The 26,242-nt window shown below is 42.4% G+C and overlaps 2 protein-coding genes across 4 annotated transcripts in view; one reads left to right on the top strand and one right to left on the bottom strand.

The window, feature by feature from the left end:
- Nucleotides 1-3,060: 3,060 nt before the first annotated feature.
- On the bottom strand, nt 3,061-9,564 carry LOC146767965 (uncharacterized). Its single transcript, XM_085576956.1, has 2 exons — nt 4,800-9,564; nt 3,061-4,123 (listed from the first exon to the last, which is right to left on the bottom strand). Exons 1-2 carry the CDS (start codon nt 5,449-5,451, stop codon nt 4,113-4,115), a joined length of 663 nt encoding a protein of 220 aa, XP_085433082.1. The 5' UTR covers nt 5,452-9,564; the 3' UTR covers nt 3,061-4,112.
- Nucleotides 5,539-26,242, top strand: part of LOC110481665 (protein ELYS) — a 41,181-nt gene continuing 20,477 nt past the window's right edge. Inside the window, exons 1-12 of one of the 3 annotated variants that reach the window (XM_085576930.1) lie at nt 5,539-5,977; nt 9,560-9,686; nt 10,861-11,114; nt 14,724-14,904; nt 15,792-15,999; nt 16,829-16,945; nt 17,680-17,764; nt 22,625-22,775; nt 23,474-23,606; nt 23,693-23,874; nt 24,341-24,402; nt 25,125-25,253. In XM_085576930.1, coding sequence (XP_085433056.1) covers nt 9,566-9,686; nt 10,861-11,114; nt 14,724-14,904; nt 15,792-15,999; nt 16,829-16,945; nt 17,680-17,764; nt 22,625-22,775; nt 23,474-23,606; nt 23,693-23,874; nt 24,341-24,402; nt 25,125-25,253 — 1,623 coding nt within the window. In that variant the 5' untranslated portion in view covers nt 5,539-5,977; nt 9,560-9,565. Of the gene's footprint in view, nt 5,978-9,559; nt 9,687-10,860; nt 11,115-14,723; nt 14,905-15,011; nt 15,154-15,791; nt 16,000-16,828; nt 16,946-17,679; nt 17,765-22,624; nt 22,776-23,473; nt 23,607-23,692; nt 23,875-24,340; nt 24,403-25,124; nt 25,254-26,242 lie in introns of those variants that run through there. The other 2 variants (XM_077782043.2, XM_085576931.1) reach the window with 2 other exon arrangements.

Genomic DNA, 26,242 nt, shown 5'->3' on the forward strand with positions numbered 1-26,242 from the left:
TCAACTGAACATTTTCCATTTGCATGCACTTTGCATACATTTTCAGCTGCAGCATCTTCCCTCTTCGCTGCATCTTCCTTCCTGCTTCCTTCTCTATTTGCACAACATCTCACTGCTTTCTTCCTGTATTCTGATTTTGCAATCCTCGCATCTCAAACTCACTTCCACTTATCTCTCTCCCAGTCTTCGCTTTTGCCACAGGCACAGAGCTCTCTTCTTTGTTTTTTCCATCCTGCTCCTTTTCTTGCTGTTGGTTCCACTTTCTCTCATCTCCTTAATTATCCCATACTCATTTTACCTTGTTAATTGCTCACTCTTCTCTGGCTCTTTCTCATTTCAATAAATGCAACTATTAATACTCTTATTGTTTACAAGCCACCAACTACTCCATCATTCCCCTCCTCAGCTGGACAGGGGAGAGAAAATGTAATGAAAACTCATGGGTCAAGATAAAGACAGGGAGAGATCATTTACCAGTCACTGTCATGGGAAAAAGACTTGATTCAGCAAAAAGGAACTTAATTTCTTAAACATTATATCAGAGTGAGACAATGAGAAACAAAAGCTAAATATTGAAATGTCTTGCCTCCACCCCTCCCATCTTCCTGGGTTCAACTTCCCTCCTGATTTTCTCTACCTTCTCCCCTTTCTGCAGCGCAGGGGAATGGGGGTTGCAGCCCCATTAAGCATGCATCTCTGCTGCTCCTTCCTCCTCAAGGGAAGGACGCTTCACTGTTCCCTTGCCCCAGTGTGGACTCCCCCCCAGAGGAGACAGTTCTTCACAAGCTTCTCCAATGGGAATCCTTCCCATGGGCTGCAGTGCTTCATGAACTGCTTCAGTGTGGGTCCCTTTTCAAGGGGTGCAGTCCTTCAGGAACAGGCTGCTCCAGCATGGGTTCCCTGAGGGATCACAAGTCCTGCCAGCAAACCTGCTCCAGGGTGGGCTCTTCTCTCCATGGTGTCCAAAGGTCCTTCCAGGAGCCTACTCCAGTGTGGGTTTCCCACAGGGTCACAGTCTGCTTTTGGGCATCCATCTGCTCTGGCATGGACCAGAGGGGACTGCAGGGGGATAGCTGCCTCATCATGGTCTTTACCACAGGCTGCAAGCGAATCTCTTCTCCAGTAACAGAAGCATCTCCTCCGCTTCCTTCTGCACTGGCCTTGGTGTCTACAGAGGTGTTCCTCTCACATATTCTCATTCCTCTCTGTGGCTGGAATTGCGCCTTTTCTTGCTTTCTTAAATCTGTTACCCCATACGAGCTACCACCATTGTTATGAGCCTGGCCTTAGCAGACAGCAGGTCTGTCTTGGAGCTTCCAGGTATTGGCTCTGCCAGACACAGGGGAAGCTTCTGGCAGCTTCTCACAGAAGCCACCCTTGAGGTTCCTCCACGACCAAAATCTGGCCACACAAACCCAGTACAAACATGCACCTCTATTCTCTTTTCTTTGTAAACTCGGTGAAAGGCTGGACTCCTCATGAAACCCCTTCTCCCTCATAGGGCACCTGCCCCCACATTCAATCAGCACTGTTTTTGTGGAAGCCTCAAAATTACCTCCTCTTAGGCAGCTCCATCTCTCCCCTATATCTCCCACCACCTGACAGGCACTTGCCATAAGTTAGCTCTCCCTGAGAGGTTATTCTCTCTGTCATTCAGAGCTCTACCCTCCCCTTTCCCTTCCCTTGCTTGAGGACCATGCCTTTTGGAGACTCCTCTTTATCTTGCTCTCCAGACTCTAGAATAGGTGGTATAAAATTGTGTTCTTGTCCTCTTTCTCTTCTGTTACTTATCTCTATGTAATCCCTACCACAAACATAAAATCACCTCCCTAGCAGCTTAAAAATCCAGTGCTCTATTCAGACAAATCTCTAAAAGAGAGATCAAGCCAACCACAAGTAAAAGGGTACAATATAGATGCCTCTACCTACAATGTCACCTAGGCTGCCATTACAGCTAATCCTGTAGGAGGTATCTAAAGCCAGCCAGGACAGGCACTCGGGAAAGGGCTGTTTCTTTTCCTCACCTAAAAAGAGAGTCCAGCTGAATGCATTGATGACTGTAACACAGACACCTAAAACTGGGCAAGATGAGTCATAGACCCTTTTTTCCAAATGCATCCTTGCCCATGATGCCTGCTCAGATAAGCCTTGCTGTCACTTGAAGTTCAAGCTTGGCTAAACCAGCCCACTTCATCCCATAGCCCCTCAGCTGCTGTTTAGGCCAATGTTCACATATGCCTATGACAGGGGGGCAGCTTTGGTCCAGACTCCTCCTCGTGTGCTTATTCAGATCATACCCAAACCTTGAAAACATTGTTCCACAAATAATTCCTGACATGAAGCCTTTCTGTCTCCATGCATGGAGCTAAGGCTCTCATCCACTCTGAATTGCCACTTTGAATTGTGCTTACTGCCAAAACACTTGTCCTTCCCTCAGTAAATACAGCCCTTTCCTGCACACAATCACTCTACATGTCTTTGTAAAGGATATAAGTCTAGCTGGTCCTCTGGTGCTGCCATGCCAATCTTTGCATTTTTCCCTTAGCTCCCTACTCTCTGTCACATCAGATGAGAGCTGCTTGTCCTTGCTTTTGAGCTCTTCCATAGCCCACCCCAGATCTGTCTCTCTCACACACAGTCTCTCACATGTAAAAGTCAGCTCTGCCATCAGCCATCAGATGGTGGCCAGGGCCAGGCTTCCTTCTTTGCAGGAAAATCCTGTCTCACCCCAGGACTTGTGCACAGCCTCCCCTAAGGTCAGGGGCTGGGCTGCTCTGTGAAATCCTCTTGCTTGGCATGGTGGGTTCCTTCTCCGTGACCTGTGCTCTTGTATGATAAAAAATTAATAGATCTAAAGTGGCAACAGCAGCACCAAGTCACAAAAAAGATTTGCATAATAATATAATGATGGCAATTCAACATTAAGAGGCATAGCTGTAATCTAGGCATAATGTATGATGGGAAAAATTAAATGCCTTTGCCACCCCTTTGATGATTCTTCTTCTGCTTAGAAGCATTGCAAATTCCGTAGAATCATAGAATGGCTTGGGTTGGATCCCCCTGCCATGGGTAGGGATGCCTTCCTCTCGACTATTTGTTTATCAGTATCTGAAAATATTTTTTTTTTAGATCAAACAACACTTTTAACCACATTAAAATATATACACTGAAAGGAGTAGCATTAGACTTACACTTCTGACTTCATATTTACTTTTTCTCCTTTTGGTGACTAACAGTGTAACATTAATTTTTTGTTAATTTGTTGGGATTTTACATACAATTTCTTATTAAAATTAAAAGGAAAACTGCAGCTAAATAGCCTACCCCTTTAAATCCTTTTAAAGGGGTGACCTAATGACTGGCCCTCCAGTACCTGAAGGGCTCCTACAAGAAAGATGGACAGGGACTTTTTACAGGAACATGTTGTGACAGGAGAAGGGGAATGGATCCAAACTAAGAGTGTAGGTTTAGATTAGATAGTAGGAGGAAGTCTTTTACTGTGAGGATGACGATGCCCTGAAAGAGACTGCCCAGAGAAGCTGCTGGAGTGTACAAGGCCAGGCTGAACAGGGCTTTGAGCAGCCTGGTTCAGTGGGACGTGTTCCTGTCCGTGCAGGGGGGCTGCAGCTCCATGACCTTTAAAGTCCCTTCCAACTGTTATAAACGAGAGTTTATTTTAGCCAGATTAAAAAATAAAAATAATTTTATTAACGGTCAAATTCTATCTAGCCAGCCACACAGAAAGGACAGAGCCGAGTCCGGGGTCGACCCTGGGTGTGCAACAAGGAGTCAGCCTCAGCAGAGGTTTTCTCCTATGCCCACACACCTCCATCCTGGCACAGGCGGTTTTTATAGGGAAAATTCTGCCTGAGGCCAAGGTTTTAGCAATCAGTCCTTTCTTCTATTTGGAGTCCATATGTTAATAAGGATTTCTTTTTGGTGATGAGGAGAAAAATTCAATGTTGGGTGTTTACGGAAAGGCTTCATTCACATGGATCTGAGTATTTCCATGATATCCGTCTTGGACGATCAGCACAGACGATCAGCAGACAATGGCCCATCTCCCGGCCGAGCCACATCTGTTTACTTGTAAATCAGTTTCCAGTATACACTCAAGTCTCACCTACAAAAAGGGGGGGGAGGAACTAATACAACGGGCATGATTTAACAAGCATCCAATATTACATATTTCATACAAGGAATGGCGCGAATTATATTTACTATACATAACACAACCCAAACCATTGTGCGATTTAATGAAATCCAGATAGACCGGGGTTGGAGGAAGAGGGACACAGGTAGGGAGGGCCATTTCTCTCTGTGCCGGCGGCTCCCCTCGGCGGGGCAGGAGAGCAGAGCCGTCCCCACCAGGTGCAGCCCGGGGGCCACGAACGGGCTCGGCCGGGCGCCGGTCCTGCCAGCCCACGAACTACAGCTCCCGGCGTGCCCCGCGGAAGACGGCAGACACCGGGGTGGGAGCGGAAGCAGCCGCTGCGCGGCACGCCGGGATCCGTAGTCCGGAGTCTGCCGCCGCAAGCGCCCGGGGCCGTGTCCCGCGCATTTGAAAATTCCCGCGGAGGCTCGCTGCGGATATCGCGAGAATTCGGCCCCCCCGCCCCCCCGCCCGCCCATCCCGTCCCGCCCCCCGCGCGGCGGGTGAGCGAGCGAGGTGGGTGCGCGGCGCGCGGGGCCGGGCCGGGCGAGGCGAGGCCAGGCCAGGCCAGGCCAGGCCGGGCCGGGCCGGGCCATTGTCGCCGCTGCGGGAGGGAGATGCCGCCGCCACCGGCACCGGCACGTACCGGGAGTGCGGGCTCGGCTGGGCTGGGGGCAGCGGCGCGGACAGGAGGAGGCGGCGGAGGTGGCGGCACCGGCGACCCCCGCCCGCCCGCCCGTGTGCCTTCGTTCTTCCCTTTCTTCCTTCCCCCCTGTACCAGCGGGTACCGGCCGCTCCCGAGCCTCATAGGCCGACACCGCCGCTGACGCGGGCCCGCGGGGGCCTCGGGCGGGCCCGGCTGCCTGTCCCTTATGTAAGTGACCCCCGGGCTGCGGCGCTGTGTCCGCCACACGTGCCCCGGTCCCCGGCGGCGGGAGAGGCCCGGGCGGCGCGGCCTGGGCAGCGCACATGGGAGGCTCCGCAGCCGGCAGGCTCTGGCAGGCTGGGGGACGTGGGAGATGCGGCGGCTGCCGCCAGTAGCTTTCCCTCCTGCCCGGCGCACGCCCACTGTTCTCGCCCCTTCGGTCGTGTATTTGGAGGGTTTTTCTTTTTTCTAATTCGGCTTCCCCCTCCCCCGCCGGGCGTCGGGGTTGTATTCCATGAGGAGGCGGGAAATGCGCTCTGTGCGTAGAGCGGCGATTGCGGGACGTGAGATGGGTGCAGTGGGGAGGCCACAGCTTTAGAAGAATCCAGTGCAATTTGTGGGGGTCTCGGCGTCTTTGCACGAAGCGAAACATCGCGAAGCAGAGTTGCTGCTTGCTTAAACAAAACTGCTCAGTTCCTTAATAAACTGTGAGTCCGTGTCTGGAGCTTCTGCCAATAGAATGCTTGGTGCCAGTCTTCCAGGTCTTATGATTGCTTCCTGGTCGTGTCTGGGGAAATTGGAGGAAATTGAGGGACTTGTTTGTGTCGGAATGGCTGCACCCCATTTGGGGTATAGGGCTGTGCCTGGCCGTGCAGGTGCCTTTGCAGGGCCAGTCTGGCTGCTCGTGTCAGCCTTGGCTGGCAGCTGTCCCATGCACTTGGGCACACAGCTCTGTATCTTGGTCAGGACAGCTCCTCATTTACATGCTGCCTCAGCTCTCCTTCGTGCATGGATTTGCCTGTGATTGGCTTTTTCAAGAGTGATCAAGCTTCTATTAATTATGCGTCTTCTGCCTAATAAGGTGTCGGACATAGTTTTGGAGAAGCAGTGGTGACAGGCCTTTTCTGGTGTGATGCTGGTTTGCTGGTGTGGAGAGAATAGAATCCTTAAATTGGCAAGTAAGAGTCACCCTGTTGCATGGGTTGCAGGTGTTTCTGTAATTGCTCTTGTCATGTTGCTGGTTGTAAAAACCTGTTGGAGAATTAAATGTTCCACATCCATCTGGATACAGCCTTGGGCAGCCTGCTCTAGGTGATGGCTTGAGCAGGGTGTTTAGAAGAGGTGGTCATTTGTGATTCTGGCAGGTCTTTCTCTTTGATGTGATTCTGGAATTTGTGCTGAGAAGGGCCAGCAGTGGGATGGCATACCAGTGTGGTATGCTGGAAATGTCTTCGAAAATACAGTAGTAGAACAAAGGAACAAATAGGAGATGAGAAATGGCAGCAAGGTCTCTCTTTTGATGTCAGTGATGCCAACATGTCCTGTGAAATCTTGTCTTCAGCTGTGGCTGACCATATTTTTAGCATTTTCTTCAGTGAGCCCATAATGTTGTTGGCCTTTTAAATTGATTTTTGTGTAATACCATCAGTCAAAATTGACATCTCAGAACTCTGATTTGGCTGTATGTAGTTCTGCTTGAACACACAATTTCTTTCTTTCTTTTCCCTCCTTCCCTCTCCCCTCTCCCAAGCTTTGTAATCCAAAAATTTATGACATTTCTGTCTTTGGAAATAGTTTGTGGTGTTTGGAAGTTATAAGTTCCTAGGGTGAAAAAGAATACTCGTTTTGGCAAATTGCATGCAGACTGCATTGCTGTAGGATACACCTGGGTGCTTGAATTCTAGTTTATTCCTGAAAATAGAGTAAGCATGTGACATTTTACCCTAATCTGATTTCTAAGAGAAATAAGAATGTGATTGTAGTTATTGTTTCAAAGAGAGCTGAAATGCAGTTGCTGTTGGATATATCTCTTGAAATTGAGAGGCTTTGTGCCTTTAATCTAGATCTAAGGATTTCCCCTCTGTTTTGATTTCTTAGCAGTTCTTGGTTTAACTTAGCAAAATGATGCAAGGAAAGCAGCCTTACAGAGAGGTCAGTATATATTGTTCATAATTTGTTATAAATCAACATTGTTCCATGCCTGATTTCTAAAAGCAAAAAGAGTTGTTTAAACTGGTCATTGCCTTACTGGAGCAAAACTGAGCATGCCTGATGCTCTAGTATTTTCATTTTGTACAAAAATGGTTTAGGTCTTGGAGTTCTACTTACTTGATGTTTCTTACTGGTGTTTGTGGATCGATTTTTTTAATATAGTGGGCAGGAGTACACTGTGTTAACATATGAGCTTTTCATCTGTGAAGAATTCTTTTGGGATGGTGAGGAGTTTGTTTTTTAAACTCAAATCTCCGCAGTAGAGGACGTTTCAATTTGATATCCAATTTAGCCACACAAGGTTCTGTGCTCTTGGCACAGCAGGTAGGGTCGCTCAGGGTGATTCGTGGAGACCACACAGCTGAGAAGTTTCCTTGCATGCTCTTACCTGCCCTACTGAAAGATACTTGTTCACTCCTTTCTTAAAACTATCTTGCTATTATTGTGGTATATGGTATTAATAATCATATACTTACCATACAGACATCTCCATTTTTATTTACAAGAAAAAGAAAACAATTTTATTAACTGCAATAATTCTGGAATTTTATGCTCTTTTCTAAAATTCCTTAATATATGTTGTCAGAGTTGATGCTTTGTCAGGCTGGACAAATAGGCTGACAGGAACCTCACGTAGTTTAACAAGGGAAAGTGCCAAGTCCTGCACTGGGGAGGAACCACCCCAGGCACCAGTGTGTGTGGGGGCCTGCCCAGCTGGACAGCAGCTTGACAGAAAAGGCCCTGGGACACCCAGTTGGCCATGAGTCATCACTGTCCCCCTGCAGCAAAGAAGGCTGATGGTATCCTGCCTGGGCTGCATGAGGAAAAACCTTTTGCCAGCAGGTGAAGGGAGGTGATCCTTCCTCTAGTACTGCACTGGGGAGGCCTCAGCTGGAATGCTGTGTCAGGTTTAGGCTCACCAGCCTCTCAAGATGAGAGATGAAGGTACTGGAGAGAGTGCAGCATAGGGCTGCAAAGATAGTTAGTGGAGACTGGAGCAGCTCTTCTCTTAGAAAAGGCTGGGGGACTGGGACTGTTCAGCCTGGAGAAGAGACGGCTTGAGACTTCTCATCAATGCACATAAATACCTGAAGGGAGGGTGTAAAACAGATGGAGCCAGGAATATTCCAGTGGTGCCCAGTGACAGGAACGCAAGCACACACTGAAACATTTCAAAGATGCAATTCATCAACCAGATGTGTCTGAATTAGTATTTGGTATTATGGGTTAATCCTAAAATATATCCACTAAATTGCAATTAAATTAAGCAAGAAGGCTGGTCAAATTGTGAGGCTTTTTACTCTCTGTACCCCTGGATACAGTGCAGAAGTTGTCACTTGAAACTGATGGCAAGTGCCAAAAGAGAAACTCAGCAAAAACTGCAAGTGAGTTGTCCCACTTGGAACCTTATCTGTGCTAGTAGTGAATGCTGGCAGAGTGGTCAGGCTGGCTGGCTGCAGTACTGGCTTTGCCATCAGCAACATTTTTGTCAAAATGTTGACTTATGCTTAGTGCAGGAACCTGACTTGCCCTTCCTGTACTTCATGCACTTGTTGTCCTGCTGGCAACAGATATGGGAGCACAAGCCAGTGTGTACACTAGTGATGTGTATAATATCTTGAGACATCATGAAGAAAGCAGTACTGTTTGAACAAGGCAGTTGAATTTGTCTTGTCTGTCAGAGGCATTTTTCTATAAGCCAGATGACTTGCAAAACATAGATACTTAAAGTCATTTGTATTTTCATGCATATGGATTATCTCATATTTAGCCACCTGTTTAATCCTGTAAATTAGTTCAGCTCTTCAGTTTCTCCAGAAAAAAAAAAAAATCTGTCTTGACATACTGAAATGTGTACTCTTGTGGAACCACCTGTATGAGCATAAATCTGTCTGAGAGGCCTAGAAATTTTTTCTCTAATACTGCAGAGATGTGATAAGGAAAGGCAGTAGTCAGGAAGGGACTGGAATAAGAAATACAAGGATTTCAGTAGAGGAAAGAACAATATTTTGAAGTCTTGTTTTACTTTCACCTCTTAACTGTATGGAAAAATACTTCTAATTAATGAGCTGTGAAAGTCAGTATTGCTTGAAAGTATTAGCACTATGTTTTCTGGAGGAATTTGAGAATGAATTTGATCAAGAACTTTGTATTCCTGAATGTCAAATATAAGCTTGGAAAAAGTAAACAAGACAGGGCTGATCTGTGACATCTACTAAAAAAAATAATGTATATGATTTTTCTGAGATCAAATCTTGCTAACCTGTATGAGTAGCCTTGAACTTGATCTGTTGTTCTATTCCCTGTTATTTATCTTGTCTGTCCCTCTGTGTCCCTTTTTGTTGATCTCATAGGCATCAGAAAAGCTCACAAGTCTCCTTTTGCTCTGCTGTGAGATGAAAAACTGTCCTAAGTGCCATTTCTTTTGAGCAAAAAAGAGCTACAAATGATGTATGGGAGATTTGTCACTGCATACTGATGAAGCTTGGGTCAGTCTCAAAGATATTTATGGCTGAAGGGAGTCTCTGCCTTGTTTTCTTTATTTGCAGTGAAGAATGCGAGACCTAACGGCTCAGGTAACGAGCAGTCTGCTGCAGTTTCCAGAGGTGACTGTTGAGGCACTTGGGGAAGATGAGATCACCCTAGACTCTGCGCTGTGTGGGAAGTTTTCTGGAGGTGAGCATTTTCCTTTAAAATTTGGATTTGGTATGAAGTTGTTATTGCCTGAAGCACAGGGTCATGGCATCAGGTTGATTCTTTTAAGTAAAATGCATCAGATTTTGATAGTGCTGACAGGATATTTTAATAATTAGAAGCGCTGAGTTGAAATTGCAACAGCCTGCTCGAATCATGTGCTATTTAAATAGTATAGCTGGCCATGCCCTCCTCAGCTTTGCATGAAATAGAAGGCAGTTTTCAAGGAAGAAATAGTATGGTTTTGGGAGGTATTCTTTTTACCAGCTCAAGCTCTATGTCCATCATAGCATCTCATGCAGAAACAGTTAGAGAGACACAATATGCTCCTTTTTCTTCCCTAGTCTAAATAAAAAACAGAAAGAGGGACAGCTCTGTTAAGCGCTGCCCATGTATTTCCAAGGTATTGAATAGGATGCAGATGAGGACCCAGTGAGAGTTGCTGACAACAGCTAAGCAGATTAAGCAGTTGACTTTCTAGGTGATCCGAAGGTAGAGCTGGATGCCTGTCTGGATGTCTGGGCTTCTGTTAAGAGCAGGTAGAATCTTACCTACATGACTGTACTTGCAGTAATGGAGCTTATCCTTCTTTTGACCTTGAAGTTCTTCAGTAGAGGAGCAAGTGTTAAATTCTTTGGTGAAACAACACTTGTTAAATTCTTTCTGGGATCAGGACATGTAAAAGTTGTAATTATGCATTCAGTGCCCATTTTAAGATAATTTCCTATCCAAATCCCTGCCCAGAGTAGTCATGTGTCAAGCAAAATTCCTAACTGGAAAGGAATTGGTTTAGATGGCCTGTATGTGAAGTATGCTTTGAGACTTGTATTCCTGTACATATCTAGGTGTTTCTTAGCAAAACCAGGCCAAGTATGGCATACAGGCTAGAGCTCAATCTATTGTAATCTTTATCCCAAACAGTCAACGTTCTTGAGTGCTGGAATGACAAATATAAATGCCAAAGAATGGGGTTATTAATTTTAAGAAGTATTGGTTGAGGATTGCAGTGGGTGATTTAAAATAATTGTCCAGGTGTAGGCAGGTTGGCCTTCCTCTCTTTAGGTGCATTTGAGGGAAAGGCCCAGTGGCAGTGCCATTGCTGTTGTTTCAGTTCTTCTGCTGGGCGTTTGTTGAGTGGTGTTTCTTTTTCCTGCAGGCAGGAGTGGCCTGGCGTGGCTGGCGTGTGGCCCCCAGCTGGAGGTGGTGAACTCAGTGACCGGGGAGCGGCTCTCTGCGTATCGCTTCAGTGGAGTGAGCGAGCAGCCTTCCACTGTTCGCGTGGTGAAGGAGTTCTCTTGGCACAAGAGGACTGGGCTCCTGGTTGGGTTGGAGGAAGCAGAGGGAAGTGTTCTCTGTTTGTATGACCTTGGGATCTCGAGAGTGGTTAAAGCAGTTGTTCTTCCAGGAAGGGTATGTATCTTTTTGGGGAAATGAAAATGTTGTGTTGTTTGGTGCTGCATGAATCTTGTTCCAAGAAAAGCTCTTGTGCATCTCTTTGTATGAGTTATCCTTTTTATATTGCATTAACATATTGTCAGTTCAGATTATCCAGTCAGGATAGCCTTGATTTAAAATCTTCCACTTAGCAATTGCCATATCTTTTGAGTTTACTGATAGTAAAAAAAAAAACCTTGTAGAGCACATAGTGATGAAATTCTCTGCTTTTAAAAAAAAAAATAAAGACACTGAAATCCTTTATTTTTTTTCAGAGGAAAAAAGAAAACCCCACGGAAATTGTCTGTAATGTACCCTGTCTAAATGGCTAATTTCTGTCAGAAATACTGTCCTTAAAATATCTCAGACTCCCATCATTTTGCTGTTAATGACTTTGACACGTTCCCATCAGTCTCAGAGTAGGAAGCAGGTAACGTGGGATCAGAACAGATTTTTCTATTAATTTAGGATTGGAAAAAAGATTTTAGTGAGTTCTCTGTCAGGTAGTTGCCAGATTTACTTTCAGTCTACAGTCCTTGAATCTCTGCTTGTTGAATATAGCGTTTGTGTAGATGGGATATAGTGGTGTAGCATCGATAATTTTTTCTGTCTTCTGTAACCTTTGAATTCAAATGATGATGTGTCTTTGTGTCTCATTAATGCAGTGGAAACAAGAATCAGATTAAGTTATCACAACATCAAGATTCATTGTGTTTTTATAATTTTAGACTTTTCAACATGTAAATACTTATTTACTGCCCAGTTTTCCCTAACATTGTTTGGTTTGACTTGCTAGAATACAGGTAGAGGTCTTGTTAGTAGTAAGTAAGCGTTTGTGTTAAGTTCTAAAGATATGAGTCTTACCAGTGTTCCAGTGGGTTATTTCACTATCTGCTCAAATTGTAGGCTCAAGGAAAGGCAGGCTGTGTGCTAGCATGAAGTTAAAATCAGTAAATTATGTTTTGGTAAATGATGATGTGTTAGGTTTTATTTCTTCTATCTAATTAAGCTAGGAAAAGCACAGGTTAAGAAATAAGATTATGTTGCATGTCAAATCTGTAGCTGTGGAAGTGTTTTGAAATAGAAGCTAGTTCCAACCATCAGTTTTATTAGCGTTGTTCTGTACCACAAAAACTGATTCAAAAGATGGAGCAAAGATGAAGCCCTGCAGGAAAGAGTTGGTTGTTGGGTTGGAGGGTAGGAATTTTGAAATAAAACCAAAGCTGCTCTGAAAGTTTTGCTCTTATGCCCTGAAAGCTCATGATTACAAGTATGCTTGGCCTGTTGCTTGTGTTTTGCTTCCTATGTCTTTGGTATTGTGTTAGTTAAGTCGGCATAGTCAGGACACAGGTGTTGCTAATTGGAGTCTTAACTTTCAGGCTGGGAATGGGCGTAAGGGTAAGCAAAAACTAGTAGATAAAACTTGCACTCTATATGTTTTGAATTCTTTCAGAAACTCATATTTGTATATTATGTAATGTATAGTTTGGGGGAATTGATTTGCAAGAATGTTTCTCTCATTTTCAGATTGATTATTTTTTAAAGTAAAATGTGGATCTTAACATCACATTCTGCAGTTCTGTCATTACTCTTTTAAACCTTTAATGAACTGTGTTTTCGGGACTATTTTCTCAATAGGTATAAATTCTGTGGACAGCTAAGTTGTACAGTTTAACTTAGAGCAGCTCTGCTCCGAGGTGTCAAGTTGTTAGTGTATTAATACAGGGTGTTTATTGTTACTGTGTGAATGCTTTTTAGTGTAAGAGTGGATGTTGAGTTGTTCAGAGAGTAAAGAAATCAATTAAGAAACCCAAACTCAGGAGCTTAGGAAGAATTTTGGCATAATATCTTGTGTTTGTGAGTGTCTCTTGATGGCTCTTGATATGCGTATGAAATGCAGCAGAAGACTAAAAATGTTGATGAGTATGATTTGAATTGGATTTTGAATTAAAAACATGAAGTACATGGAACTGGGTTATAACAGTTGCATGTTTCAGAACTGTTGCATGGTATTTTCCCAAATTATCCTGGTTTGTATGAGGCAGAAGGGCAGCATTCAGATTCAGTGAGCTGAGAAAAGTTTTCTTTGTTCTTTACCCGGAATGAGTTGGCAAAGCATTAGGAGAATAGGAAAAAGCAGTGCATCGCATAGTGGAAAAATATGTCATTTCAGGAGCTTCTACATGGAAAATTGAAGTAACCAGGGAACGTTTTTGGAAGCCTATCTAAAGCTAGAAAAATTCATTTGGAGACAGTTGTACAGTGAAAAAAATAACTTAAAAAGAACTCACAAGCAATACTTCAACCCTGACAAATTGTGCACCAAGATGTGTTGTGTATTTCCTCCTCAGTCATGAGGAACGCAAGAATCTGAGTAATCAAAATACTTTCATTAGTACTCGGAAAAGTAGAGAGGATTAAAAAATTTAATTTGAATAATAAGGAATCCAAAAGCAAATCAAGTTTCCTAAATAACTAAAGATACTTGTAAGATTGGGGTTCTTGTGTTCAAGGTGAAAGGTGGATTGTATAACAGGTGGCCAAGCTGCACAGTCATAAGCAAGATACTGGAGAGAAGTGCAGTCACAAGCTTGATATGGCACAGAAGAAAACCTCAGGGGGCCTATAAGTTTGGATATTTTTCCGCACTTCTGGGGATAAATAAGCTACATAAAAAGATGGACTACCTTGAGATGCTCACTGCTTTGTTTCAGACAAACCTTTGCTGTTGCTGTACAGCTGATGTCTGCTTTCATGGTGCTGTATTTGTAAGAGGCCAGAAGATAGCCCCTATTCTTGTGTTGTGCAGCTTTAGTGCAGGAGCCCTGGTGTGCTTGTGTCTGCTAGAGCAGTCAGTATTGTCCTGGGTGTGCTGTGGGTGCTGAAGGGTCTGTTCACCTTGTGCTGAGGTCATGGGGAGTGCTTGAGGGAGTGCTCCCTAGGAGGGAGCAGAGAGAGCTTCTGCCTCAGACTGACCAAGTTCTTGTCTGGTTTCTTGCTATTGGTTTAGGCTGCCTTTTACAGAGTGCTGGTGTGCATTTAAAATTTCTGTTGGATATTATCAGTCAAAGTGAGAGCCAGCGTAGCTAGTGAGCCAGGATCCCCCTCCAACACTTTGTAGGAATGTTTCATTCCCTTGGAAATGGTATGTCTGGTGTACCCCACGGCCACTGCCTTGTTTGCCTTGCAGCTCTGATTTATCTTACAAAATGCTGGGTAAAGAAGGCCTGGACTACATCACAGTGCTGATGGGCTTTGAGTCATGGGAGAGCTAGATTTAGCTTTGTCTTTCTTATTTAAGTTCTTTACATGTGGTAAAGCTTCTAGCATGTAATTGATTTAATGTCTCTTCTTAGATGCAATTATTTCTAAGTAGTAAATGGAAACTGGTAAGCTATAAAGACAGACTATGCCATTTAAGTGGAGAGAGCTTTCTTTCTATTCATTTCCTTTTGGTTTGATACAATAGGGAACAATGATTTGTATTTAGTTTCCTGTTTCTGATGTGCTAATGCTGGCTTTCCTTCTGGGGATTACTCTTGAGCCTGTGGAAGAGCTTTGATATTAACGTGCAGCTCCCTGCAGGTGACTGCTATCGAACCCATCAGCAATGACGGCGGAGCCAGCGTGAGCACGCGGCACCTTCATCAGAGTCTGCGATGGCTCTTTGGAGTGGCAGCAGTGGCCACAGATGTTGGCCATGTCCTTCTGGTTGACCTTTGTTTGGATGATTTATCTTGCAGTCAGAATGAAGTAGAAGCATCAGGTAAGCTGCAGTTTTTAAACTGAATTTAGAAGTAAGAAAATGTGTTTCTTTTCAAAACCCAGCTTGTGTCCCAATGCAGAGCCCAGCACGTGCTGACTGACTACTGACATTGCCGACTGCAGACAGCAGTTTGACGTGGTATGGTTCTGAACTGGTCAAAAAATGGGAGTGGCTTAATACTCCTCCCGATGTCAAGAAGGCCTCTTGCTGCCCACATGCCTTTGCCCCTGTGATTTTTGCCAGTGGGAGGTAGGAATTTTTCCACTTGAGTCAGTGCAACTGTGGGATAGGAAGTTGTGCCAGAGGTGCCAAATTCCTTGGGAGTGTTCTCTCCTGTTTCCATTAATGACTTGGGTCAGGCTTTAGGCTTGTGTTTTAAAGTAAATCTGGCTTATCAGAAATCTTGCATTTGTGTGAATGAATCCTGCAATTTGTGTTTTCAGATTGCATACACTGTTTTGGGTGTTGTCAGAGTGGCTTCAGGAGTTCATGTCTCTTCAAGTAGCTTCCTTGTGAGTCCCAATAAAGGAATTGGTCTGCAATGGTTACATTTGTACCTAGTTTTGAAATAGGAGTGAGAATGCCTGTCCCATTAGAGAGTCCTTCTGTTCTCTGAGTGGGTGCATGTCATGGTTTGATGCTGGCACAATGCCAGCGCCCCATGAAAATGCAGCTTCCCAAATAAATGCTGTGAGATGCGATCCAGAGCAGAGCAGACCCAAGCTTAATAACAGGGGAATAACAAATGGGAATAGCAAAAAAAGGTGCTGCAAAAATCGGTGTTTTGCTTGAAGAATTAGATTATACAAGTTGTATAATCACATCAGTTTAAAATGCAACTGAAGTGTCATAATGCATTAATTTCTGGCCTGTTTTTATGTGTGTAGATCTAGAAGTTGTCACTAGAATTCCTGCTGAAGTTCCACAAAGAAGAGAAGCTGTGACCAGGGAAGGGAGGCATCTCTGTTTTCAATTACGAAGTCCTTCAGGAACAGCAATATCAACCCTGTGCTACATAAGCAGAAGCAACCAGCTCGTTGTGGGTTTTTCTGATGGCTATTTGTCACTATGGAATATGAAAACTTTAAAGAGGGAGTAAGTACTTCCACTTCCTCTTGATCACATTTGGAGGTGAAGGGGTCTCAGTTTTTTGCCTCAGGAAGTCATACAGTAAGGATGTGATGGATCGGATTTTTCTAAGTCTGTCTGTTCTGTCCAGGCGTATTTGGTGAACCCAGGCAACGCATGTGTTTCTGTGAAAGATTTTAGAACCAATTACTGCAATTAGGGGATCCACTGAAAGGCTTCACTGTCTGAATAATGTTATTTTGTTGATAATATTCTTTACAGTGTCCATCATGGACACTGTTGAAACACTATAGTTCAACAGTTGATCTGTGCCTGAAAACACATTCTTTCCTACTTTTCATCCTGGATAGAAGGTGCTTGGCTCATTCCTAGACCAGGTTGCATATATAAATGAAAGTTTGTTTGAAAGGTTTGGAGATCAGAATAAGGGATACATACATAGCAATAGTGAAATTTATAGGTGATTTTAAATCTACCACTTGAAGTATATAACCACATTCAGATACTTGTTAGTTGAGGAAATCTACAGTGCCTCCTCATCAGAACTGATGTATATGTTGTGGATGCATTATGGATACATAAATAGACAGTGGTCTCATAATTAGATGCAAAGAAAAGATTGTGAGGTTGCAATTGAAATTCAGAAGTTGGGAAGACAAATACTTAAGAAGTAGTGGCTATCAATCATCCGTTGTTTTAAATGGAAGTATGATCATCTGTATTTGGAGGATAAGCATTCAAATCCCTTTTTTCCCAGAAGATGCTTCTACCCTTCTACAAACAGCCAGAACCAGCAGGCTTTCCTTTTTTCTATATTTTTCTTACAAACCCATAGGCACCACTCCCAGCTTGAAGGAGGAAGGATTCCTGTCTATGCAGTTACTTTTCAAGAGCCTGAGAATGATCCCCGCAATTGTTGCTACTTGTGGGCTGTTCAGTCTACACAACAAAGGTGAACAAAATCTTGCCATAAGTCACTGTTTTTTGTTTGGTTTTTTTTTTTTTAATATTTGTTCATATTTGGTTGTACCTGTGTATTCATTTTGTTTCTTTAGCTGTACAGGAGATGAAAAGTGTTAAGCTTACAGTGCATTTTTTTCAGGATTGTAATTGTACATTTGCAAAGAGGGGTTGACTTTCCTACCTTGTGGAAGAAGGCAGAGGAAACAGCAGCTATGTTTTTGTGCTTGCAGTCTCAAATGATTTCCCTTGTATCTTGATGACTGCTTCAAGATTTGTTTGGTATTCCTACCATGATATTCAGTACCGTTTAAAGTGGTTTAGGCTGCAGATGCAGAACAGTAATCATCAGCAAATTACTTACTCAGCACAGCTGTTCATAGACTAGCAGTCTTCTTAAGTTGAATTTAAAAGCAGTTTTCATGGAGAACACTTTACTGTTGTGAGCTATTTCCAGCAATTCAGCAATTTTTTTCCTCCATGTTGCATATTAAAGCTTTCCAAACAAAGGCATAGTTAGCATTTGCCCCTGAAGCTGTTCATGTCAAAATTTCCTCTTTTCTGTTTTAATGGCTAAATGTGACCAATTATCATGTTTTGGGAACCAGTGTTTTTCTTTTCAGCAAGAGCATGCTCTTAAATAACTTTCAGCCTAGATCTAATAAATGATAATGGGAATTGTAAAGCAGCTTTGTAATCAAATTTTCTCATTTATACCTTTTTCAGTGAAGGCGATGTTGTGAGTTTACATCTGCTGCAGTTAGCATTTGGTGATAGGAAACGCCTGGCATCAGGACAAGTCATGTATGAGGTAAGACAGGCCTGTGTGTGAGAAGATGAAAATAGTAATTTTGTCTTAAGTAAGGATCAGTTAGGTTACCATCAGTGAGACATAAGAAAAAATATTTTGATGAGTCTTTTTAGGCATTCTTTTGTCCATAATTTTTAGAACAAGTCATAGAATCATGGACTGGTTTTGGTTGGAAGACCTTAAATATAATATGTTCTAATCCCCTGCCATGATTGTGGATGCTACCCACTAGATCAGTTTGCTCAGGGCCCCTTCCACCCTGGCCTTGAACACTTCCAGGGATGGGACATCTGTAGCATTCTCTCCTGTTTTAGTTGAAAACCCCTTCTCCTTTGTCCTATCATTATGTGCTCTCGTAAAATGTCAGTCTCCCTCTTTTTTATAAGCTCCCTTTATGTGCAGAAAGGCTGCACTGTGGTTTCTCAGGATGAGGTTGGACTTCTGGGCTGTAAGTGCATATTACTACTTGTCCACCAGAGCCCCCATGTCCTTCTTGGCAGGACTGGTCTCTGTCACTTTTCCCAGTCTGTAGTCATGTCTGGGATTGCCCTATTCCAGGTGCAGCACCTTGCACTTGGACTTGCTGACCTTCATGTCATGTGATTCCCACTGGCCCACCTCCCAGGCTTCTCCAAATCCATGTGGTTGACATCCTGTCCTTTTGTTTTGTCACCTGCACCTTTCAGCCTTGTGTCATCTGCAAACTTGCTTAAGGTGCACTTGATCTCACTGTTTGTGACATTGATGAAGATACAGAAGAGCACCAGTCCCCACACAGGTTTCTGAGGGACACCACTCAATGTTGGTCCATGCCTGGAGACAGACTGTTTCCCACAACTCTCTGGCTTGGTCCTTCCAACCAATTTCTTATCCACTGAATAGTCCACCCTTCAAATCTGCCTGTCCTGTCTTCAATCTGGAGATGGTGATGTCATGATAGATTCTGTCAAAGACCTTGTAGAAGACTAGGTAGATGACCTTGAATTGATGAGTTCTCCCTCATCAAGGGTTTCAGTCACTCGATCATCGAAGATGACCAGATTGGTCAGACACTATCTGTCCATGCTGAAGCCATACAATTTTATATTTCAGTGTCATGTGTTCCAGCTAGATTCATCTGCAAGGAGCCCTTATACATCTGATTCTTGAAGAGGAAATGGCTGTTAGAAATGAAATTACTATTATTTTAAATATCACATGAATGGCATGTAGGAAGAGAAGAAAAGGCTTTGATTAGCTTTGTGATATCAAACTGTAGATTTGAGAAAGCTTCTGCCTGTCTCCCTTTCTTATGTGGTCATATATTTCTCTTTATACATTCATGATCTCTGTTTTATAATCTTGTTTTTCTTTTAAACTCTATCAGTCTGACTTTAAATACACCTATAAAACTATCTACCATGTCTCTTCAGTGTTGATTCTGAAACTCAGTAGCTATAGAGATGACTCTTGTTTTAAGTCTCTAAAATCTATTCTTAAGGCCAACAAAAGATGTACATACAATATATAGTGGTATGATTTGTTCAGAAAAGTCTCAGTAAATTTTCAGAACTGGTTCCAGAGATGCTGTGGTATATAATAGATAAAATATAGGAGAGGTATTATTAGGTCTCAGATAATCTAACAGAGACAAGAGGCACCTCTGTAATGTTTAATTCTGTTCAGCAGTATGCATTAAACTCTACCAAGATCTTTTTGATGGGAAAATAATCTTAAGTCACAGCAAGTCTTTCCTTCTATTTGACACTTGCTATTTTGTGTTCTCAGTAGGACAAAATGAATTTGATGTAATCCTTGGATTGTGGTTCAAAGGTGTTTTTTTTTTATAGGGACTTTGAGTTTTGAATTTTTTGAATGAGTTTGAATTTTATTCTTTTTTCCTTTTATCCGGAGGAAAGGGCCTTCCTGTTTTGGAAGTGTTGCTTTTGAACAGATAAAGGTTAGGTGTTTGGAGAAGGTGGCATTTCTTTAAAATATATCATCTATTACAGTGATAAAGTAGAAATACCTTTAAGTGGTTCAACGTGTCTGAATATGCATGTCATATCTTCACGTGCAGTTTTTAAGTGACAAAAGTACACATTTCTCTAGAGGAACAGAACACCTTGTTTGCTTGGGGCTTTTTGTTTATTTGGTTTTTTTTTAAAGGGCTTTCATTGCAGTTCACTCCTGCATCTTGTAGTGCTCTAATCACTTTGGCAGGTTGATAGGAGGAAGTTTCTTTAATCTTCTCAAAATTTGCTTTTGAATTTCAGTTTTGTTTTATTCTGTTTAAAAAGTTGTCTTTGTCACGGCTAAGACTGTAGCTAAAAATAATACCTTTTACTGTGTTCTGCATTGGGGAAAAAGCAGTTGTCTCTATTTCCCCCATTGTTACTACTTTTTTCTGTCTGAAAATTTAATGTTAAAGTGTGAGACCTTTAACTATTTGGCAGTTATTTGTCTTGGTTGTCTTTTCTGAGCAAGATGTCAGTTTTTACCTCAGAGAGTTGATATGTTTAATCAGTCTTTTAAAATGGATTTACTAGAAATACCAGTTGACATGCTTTAAAAAAAAAATCACACAAAGTGATTAAAAATGTTACTGTGTTTGTGACCTGGAAAACCTGTGGTGTAGTTAAAGTAAGACTTGAACCCCTCTACAGACTATACAAGCAGCAGTAAATTCACCTGTATGTATGGAAAGATTATAACAGGAACCAGTCTTAGAAGGCTGTTGAAGAGAGCTGAACATCTGCACCCTCTGAGGAGGAAAGACTGATTCTTCAGCTGGCATACTGATAAAGCACTTAATCATGTACTTTCATGCTGAGACCTGATAGCATCTACTTCCAAAAAATCCCCACAAAACAATTCTGAATCTATTTACAACGGATGCATCACAATAGGATTTGTGCTCACCAGTGGACAGTTATGTGTTGGAATACTTATTGTGGTCACAGATTGGTCAATATGACATGATGGCTCTCTGTGTACATGACTGAATCAAGCTTCTTGTTGGTTTTCACTGACATAAAATTTAAGAATTGTTCCCATTTGCCAGGCCAAGCTTGAGTAAACAAGGAGAAATTAATCTGCTGCTGCTGCTTCTTGTTCACTGATGTCCTAGTTTAGGGCAAATTCGGGGAAAACCTGCTGGAAGGAGCCCCCAGAAAACAGACCCCCACGGCCCCTCCCCACCCACCTGGTTCAGGAAAAACAAATTTCTCTGAGAGAAGTGGAAAAGAACCTGTTTATTTAACAAACAAAGCACTCCCCAGCACCAAAGAAAATAACAACACGAGATGACAACAAAACTCTTTCACCACTCTGAAGATATGAACAAATCCAGAAAGTCTTTCCTGGGAGTGGTCGCCCGGGTCTGGACGCTGGGGATTGCTCTCCTTCACTGGGGATGGCTGCTGCAGATCACGAAATGCAGGCTCTGGGTGTTCCTCAGTGTTTCCAGGTCCCAGTCCGGAGCAGGCTGGATGGTATTCAGGAAAAGGGAAGGCAAGGGAAAGAATTGGACTGCTTAGCTAAACTAACTAAGAAGCAAAGGCAAAAGCAGAAGCAAGCAAAGCAAGCAGGCCAAGCAAGCAAGCACCAGCGTTTTCTAGACAGCAGACCATGGTGGGAGGTGAACCAGCTGATAAGAAGGCAAAACAAACCTTCACTTTCAGAGTCAGTTCTGAAAGCACAGAACATAATATCAAACATAAACAGAACACACAATTGGAGATACAAACACCATAACGTCACCCTAGGACAACTGAGTATAAGTCACAGGAGCTTAAAACACTTGTCTGCTTACATCAGTACTGTACATCTCAGGAATCAGACTTGAGGCTATGAAACCATGCATATTTTACTTCATATCATGGTAAAGTCAAACAGGACTTTTGGAACATGTGGCGCACTGTGTTTTATAAACGTGTCAGACTTGAGTCTCTGTTGCCTTCAAGACTGGTATAAATCTGCTCAAGGAACAAGACTGGAAGATACACTTACATTAGAGTTCCAAAGACCTCTTTTAGATATCTCAGCAGCTTCTGTATCTTGCTAATCAGTTCATGGTCCTGGAGTGTATCCTTATATTTGTGCTACACAAGGCTTGTGTACAGTCTCTGCGTTCATGTCAGAGTCTGACCAGTGCATCTCCTTTGAACACTGTCCTGTTTAACTGGTCTGGAACATTATTGCTTAATATCTTCTGTGCACTTATCTAGTATTTGCTTGCCACGGTGTGGAAAACTTAAAATGCGCAGCTTTGGTTAGGAAGTTGTCTTTGCCAGGAACTATTTGGTATTACTTTCTCCTTCCCCTCTGCACTGAATTTATGTGGGAGTGGCTCCTCGTATATGAATAAAAGCTGAATTTTCTAGTCATTAAAATGAGTGCTGGACAGGTTTACGGAATGTTAGTGCTCTATCTTGTGGAACTGTCTTTTGGAATGGTGAATTTCTTGTTCAGGACTCTGTTAAAATAGGTTTTAGTGATTAGTTATCCTACAGTGAAGATAAGGTCTTTTGCTTAGGCTTCATGTTAGTTTTTCAAAGAGATGTTTTTGATTTTTCTTATCTGCCCTGCATGTATCTGTTACTTCCAAAATTCCTTAATAAAATAGCGTGAACTGTGCATGCTTCAGAGTAAAGTATTGCTAAGAAGATGCTAATGTTTGAAACTGTGCAAAGCCTTTTCAGACAATATCTGTAAAAATATGACACTTAATTGTCTTGAATGTCAGATGTAGTTTTTATTTGCTATCAGAAATAAGTTCATTAGAAATAAACAGCAAACTATGCATGTTACATTAGATATATACATTCTTTCTTAGTAGATCTAATGGAAATTACTTTCTTTTTTTTTTTTTCCACCCAGGGTTTGGAATACTGTGATGAAAGGTACAGTTTAGACCTGACTGGTGGAATCTTTCCCTTGAGAGGACAGACCAGCAATACTAAATTACTCAGCTGTCAGACCATAGAAAAATTTCGTAACCATGCTGAAAGGGAGGATAACGTTAATGAAGGTTTGTTCTGATGTCCCTACTTGGTTATTCCGAACTACATGGTTTGGAAATTTAAGCAATAAATGCTGTTCCATACCCACAGTCCTAAGTCTTAAATATTCATCTAGCTGACCGTATTCTGTTTATTTAAAAAGAAAAATTGTTTACTGAAGTTATGTGGGATTTTGTTTTGTCCCTCTGAACATCATTCTTTAAGGGAAAAAGCAGGTTTTATTTTATGTTTGCTGAGATGCTAGAGCAGTAAATGGGGTCATCTGTATAAGGTTGGTCAGTCAGTTTGTTCTGCCAGTTGTCTGCATTGAACAGTAAGACCATTCCTTCTATTGCTTAGGAATGTTACCTGATTTTTTTATTTTATATATAGCGCCTGGTCACTAGTGGTGTTTCCCAGGGCTCAGTATTGGAGCTAGTTCTATTTGAAATCTTTTTTTTTTTTTTATGATCTGGATGAACAACTTGATGAGCTGATAATTGTGTATTTGATTTGTTTTGGAAGAGATAAAATTTGAACAAGAAAAAGAGGCAGTATGATTAAAACCTATCACATGGACATTTGCTACACTGTATATTGTTTTTATGATTCTTAATATTATGTTTCATGAGCGAAATAACAGATTAAGCCAACAGAAAGTGATGTTTTAAAAACAGCAGATATCTAATATTTTCTGCAACAAGAAACAATGTCTTGTCTTTGACAGTTATCTCTCCTGACACCAGTGTATCGATCTTCAGTTGGCAAGTGAATACCTATGGTCAGGGAAAACCATCGACTTACTTGGGTGTGTTTGACATCAATCGCTGGTATCATGCTCAAATGCCAGACTCATTGCGGTGGGTTTTAACTAAGTGGTTTCAATATCCCTACAAAGGATTAATTTAAAAATTGCTGCCGAGCTTATGCACTTGTTCTTTTTAAGGCCAGAAGAATTGCTTCATGATTGCCCCTATTTTGCACTGTGGTCACTGGATCCTGTAATAAGCATGACATCTCCAAACCTCATTTTGGATATTCTGGTACACGAGCGTAGTCTGAGTCGGGGGGTTCCCCCTTCTTATCCACCACCAGAACAGTTTTTTAATCCAAGCACCTATAATTTTGGTAGGTATTTCAGTGCTTTTCATTTCAATAGTGACAAGTTTTGGTGGAGGTCAAATGCCACTTTAGTGGTTCTCTTTCATTTCTCTTGTTCATTGTTTGTCACACAAAAACCAAATGCAAAAAAGGCCCACAAACCTCATCCAACCTGATTTCCTTGTCCTGACAAGGTACTTAGTCTTGTGAAACACATCTGACAGGCTTCTGAGTTTTGGGTTTTGGGGCTTTTGTAACATAGCCTGGGAAGGGGTGGTGGTCACAAAATTAAATACCTTTGAGCTGAGGCACCTGGATAGCACTCAACCTTAAGTTTCTACAGACAGAGACTAAGTAGTTTTTATGGGAAGTGTGCGAGTGATGTGATGAAGGAAAGGGGTGCTGGAGGTTTGTCTTTGCAGACAGCACTATTTAAAAAGCATCAAGTGGAGCTAAGGTAACAAGGTCTGTCAAACGTTCCTTGTTTCTGCAGATGTGACGTGCTTGCTCAACTCGGGAGTTGTTCACATGACTTGCACCGGCTTCCAGAAGGAGGTGACTTTTTAATTGTATTGAGAGTGCCAAGAGATGAACCTTTCCTAACTTTTCTCTTGCAGTGCTTTGAGTGTGAGAGACCTCTTGATGCTCACATTGCCCATGCACATGCATAGCTTCAGTCATATCGTGCCAGTTTTGTGCAAATGGCCCTGTTTTAAGGAGACACGAGCAGGGGTTGAATGGCTGGAAAGGAATTGCAGCATTGCTGTAGTCAGAAGGACAAGTGTGGTGGAAGTTGGGGAAAGCGTTTACTTCTTTGTATAGAGTGGAGTTAGGGTTGATGAACTTGAGAAGGGAGAACAGCATGGAGAAAGGGAAAAGTGATTTAACTGTTTGAGAAGAAATGCAGTTTTTTTTCTCAACCTTGGCCAAATTATAATTTCTGAGCCACTGCACAGCTTTTGACAAACCCTTTCAAATTAAGTTCCAGCTCACTAAATACTGTAACATGAATCAGCTTCAGAACAAACAAGCTCAGATGTGTGATTTAAAGTTGTGTGTTAGGTTTCATTTCTGTTGAATGTAATTTGTATCTGAGAAAATACCAGGGCCTTTGTATTGACAGGCTGGAAAGTACTTTTTTTAGCATTGTAAGGGTTGATATTTTCTTCTGCAGGGTACTTTTTAAAATGGAAACCATTAGTTTGGCTGTTGTTTTTAAGGCAGAGCCTTAGTGACTGAATGCTGTCTTAACCAGTGTGTTTTGATTGATGTTTCAGACCCTGAAGTTTTTGAAGAAATCTGGTCCTTTAATAAGTGAAGCCATTTGTGACAGCTACACTCGGTGTCTTGTAGCTGGCTTGCTGTCTCCAAGACTGGTTGATGTCCAGCCATCCAGTCTGAGTCAGGTGAGTGTACTTTGGGGAATCCAGGGGGAAATACATCATCTTGTCTGAAGAGGCTGTAAGACCATGATTTTTGATTGCAAGCTGCTCTGAGAGGCAGGTTTTGACATATAGATAGCAGAAATAATGTATCTTCCAAAACTGCTACATTCTGTCTGTGGCTTCACACCCCTCTCTCATGGGTTTTCCATTTTCGGTGCAGCGAACTTTGTTTCTCCTCTGAAGAGTTTCATGAGAGGAGGAGTCTTTGTGATGAGCAGCCCATCTTTCTCCAGGCAGGGTCAAAGCTGAAGGGTTGGATGTGGTCATCATGGAGGGAGCAGCAGCACTAGGAAGGAGAGAGGAGAGCAGTCTTCCCCCTGCCTTCATCTTCCTGTCTGTGGGATTCTTCACCCGACTGTGGAAATGTGTCAGGAAAAATAACGCTTCTGCATAATGTGGTAGCTAAAAGAAATTTGGCAAGCAGACCCGGCCCATAGAATGCTTATTTTGCAAGCCTGATGTAGGCTTTTAGATTCAGATTGGATTTTCTGATGTCAACTCTGGTGTGAATTTACTTGAGAAAGCAAGAAATTTTACTATGGCATTTGCTGAATTGTGATTATATTGTTCAGACACTGCATTAAGCAGGGATTGCTATTGAATACTAGAAAGAAGAAATTCAGAATTAAGATCAAGTAGCTTGAAATTTTTGTTTGGTATGCTAAGTAGTATTTGGCATGTTTCCATCTCTGAAATGCATTTTCGAAAATGATGGAAATATCCTGTATGTCTTCTAATATGTAGAAATCACTCTTAAATGTCATGATTTTACTTAGAATGCAAACTTTAAAAGTTTGTTTTCAAAAAAATACAGGAATAAAAAAAGGGAAAAATTCTATGCAGGATCATTTCACCTGAAATAAATGTCTGAACACCAGCTGGAATAAGCTGCTACATTATTTCCCATGTGTGTGCATGCCTGTGCATTATCTTTCTCAAGGGCTGCCATG

Source organism: Lonchura striata, chromosome 3 (assembly GCF_050655825.1).
Source record: "Lonchura striata isolate lonStrDom1 chromosome 3, ASM5065582v1, whole genome shotgun sequence".
NCBI classification, from domain to species: Eukaryota; Metazoa; Chordata; class Aves; order Passeriformes; family Estrildidae; genus Lonchura; species Lonchura striata.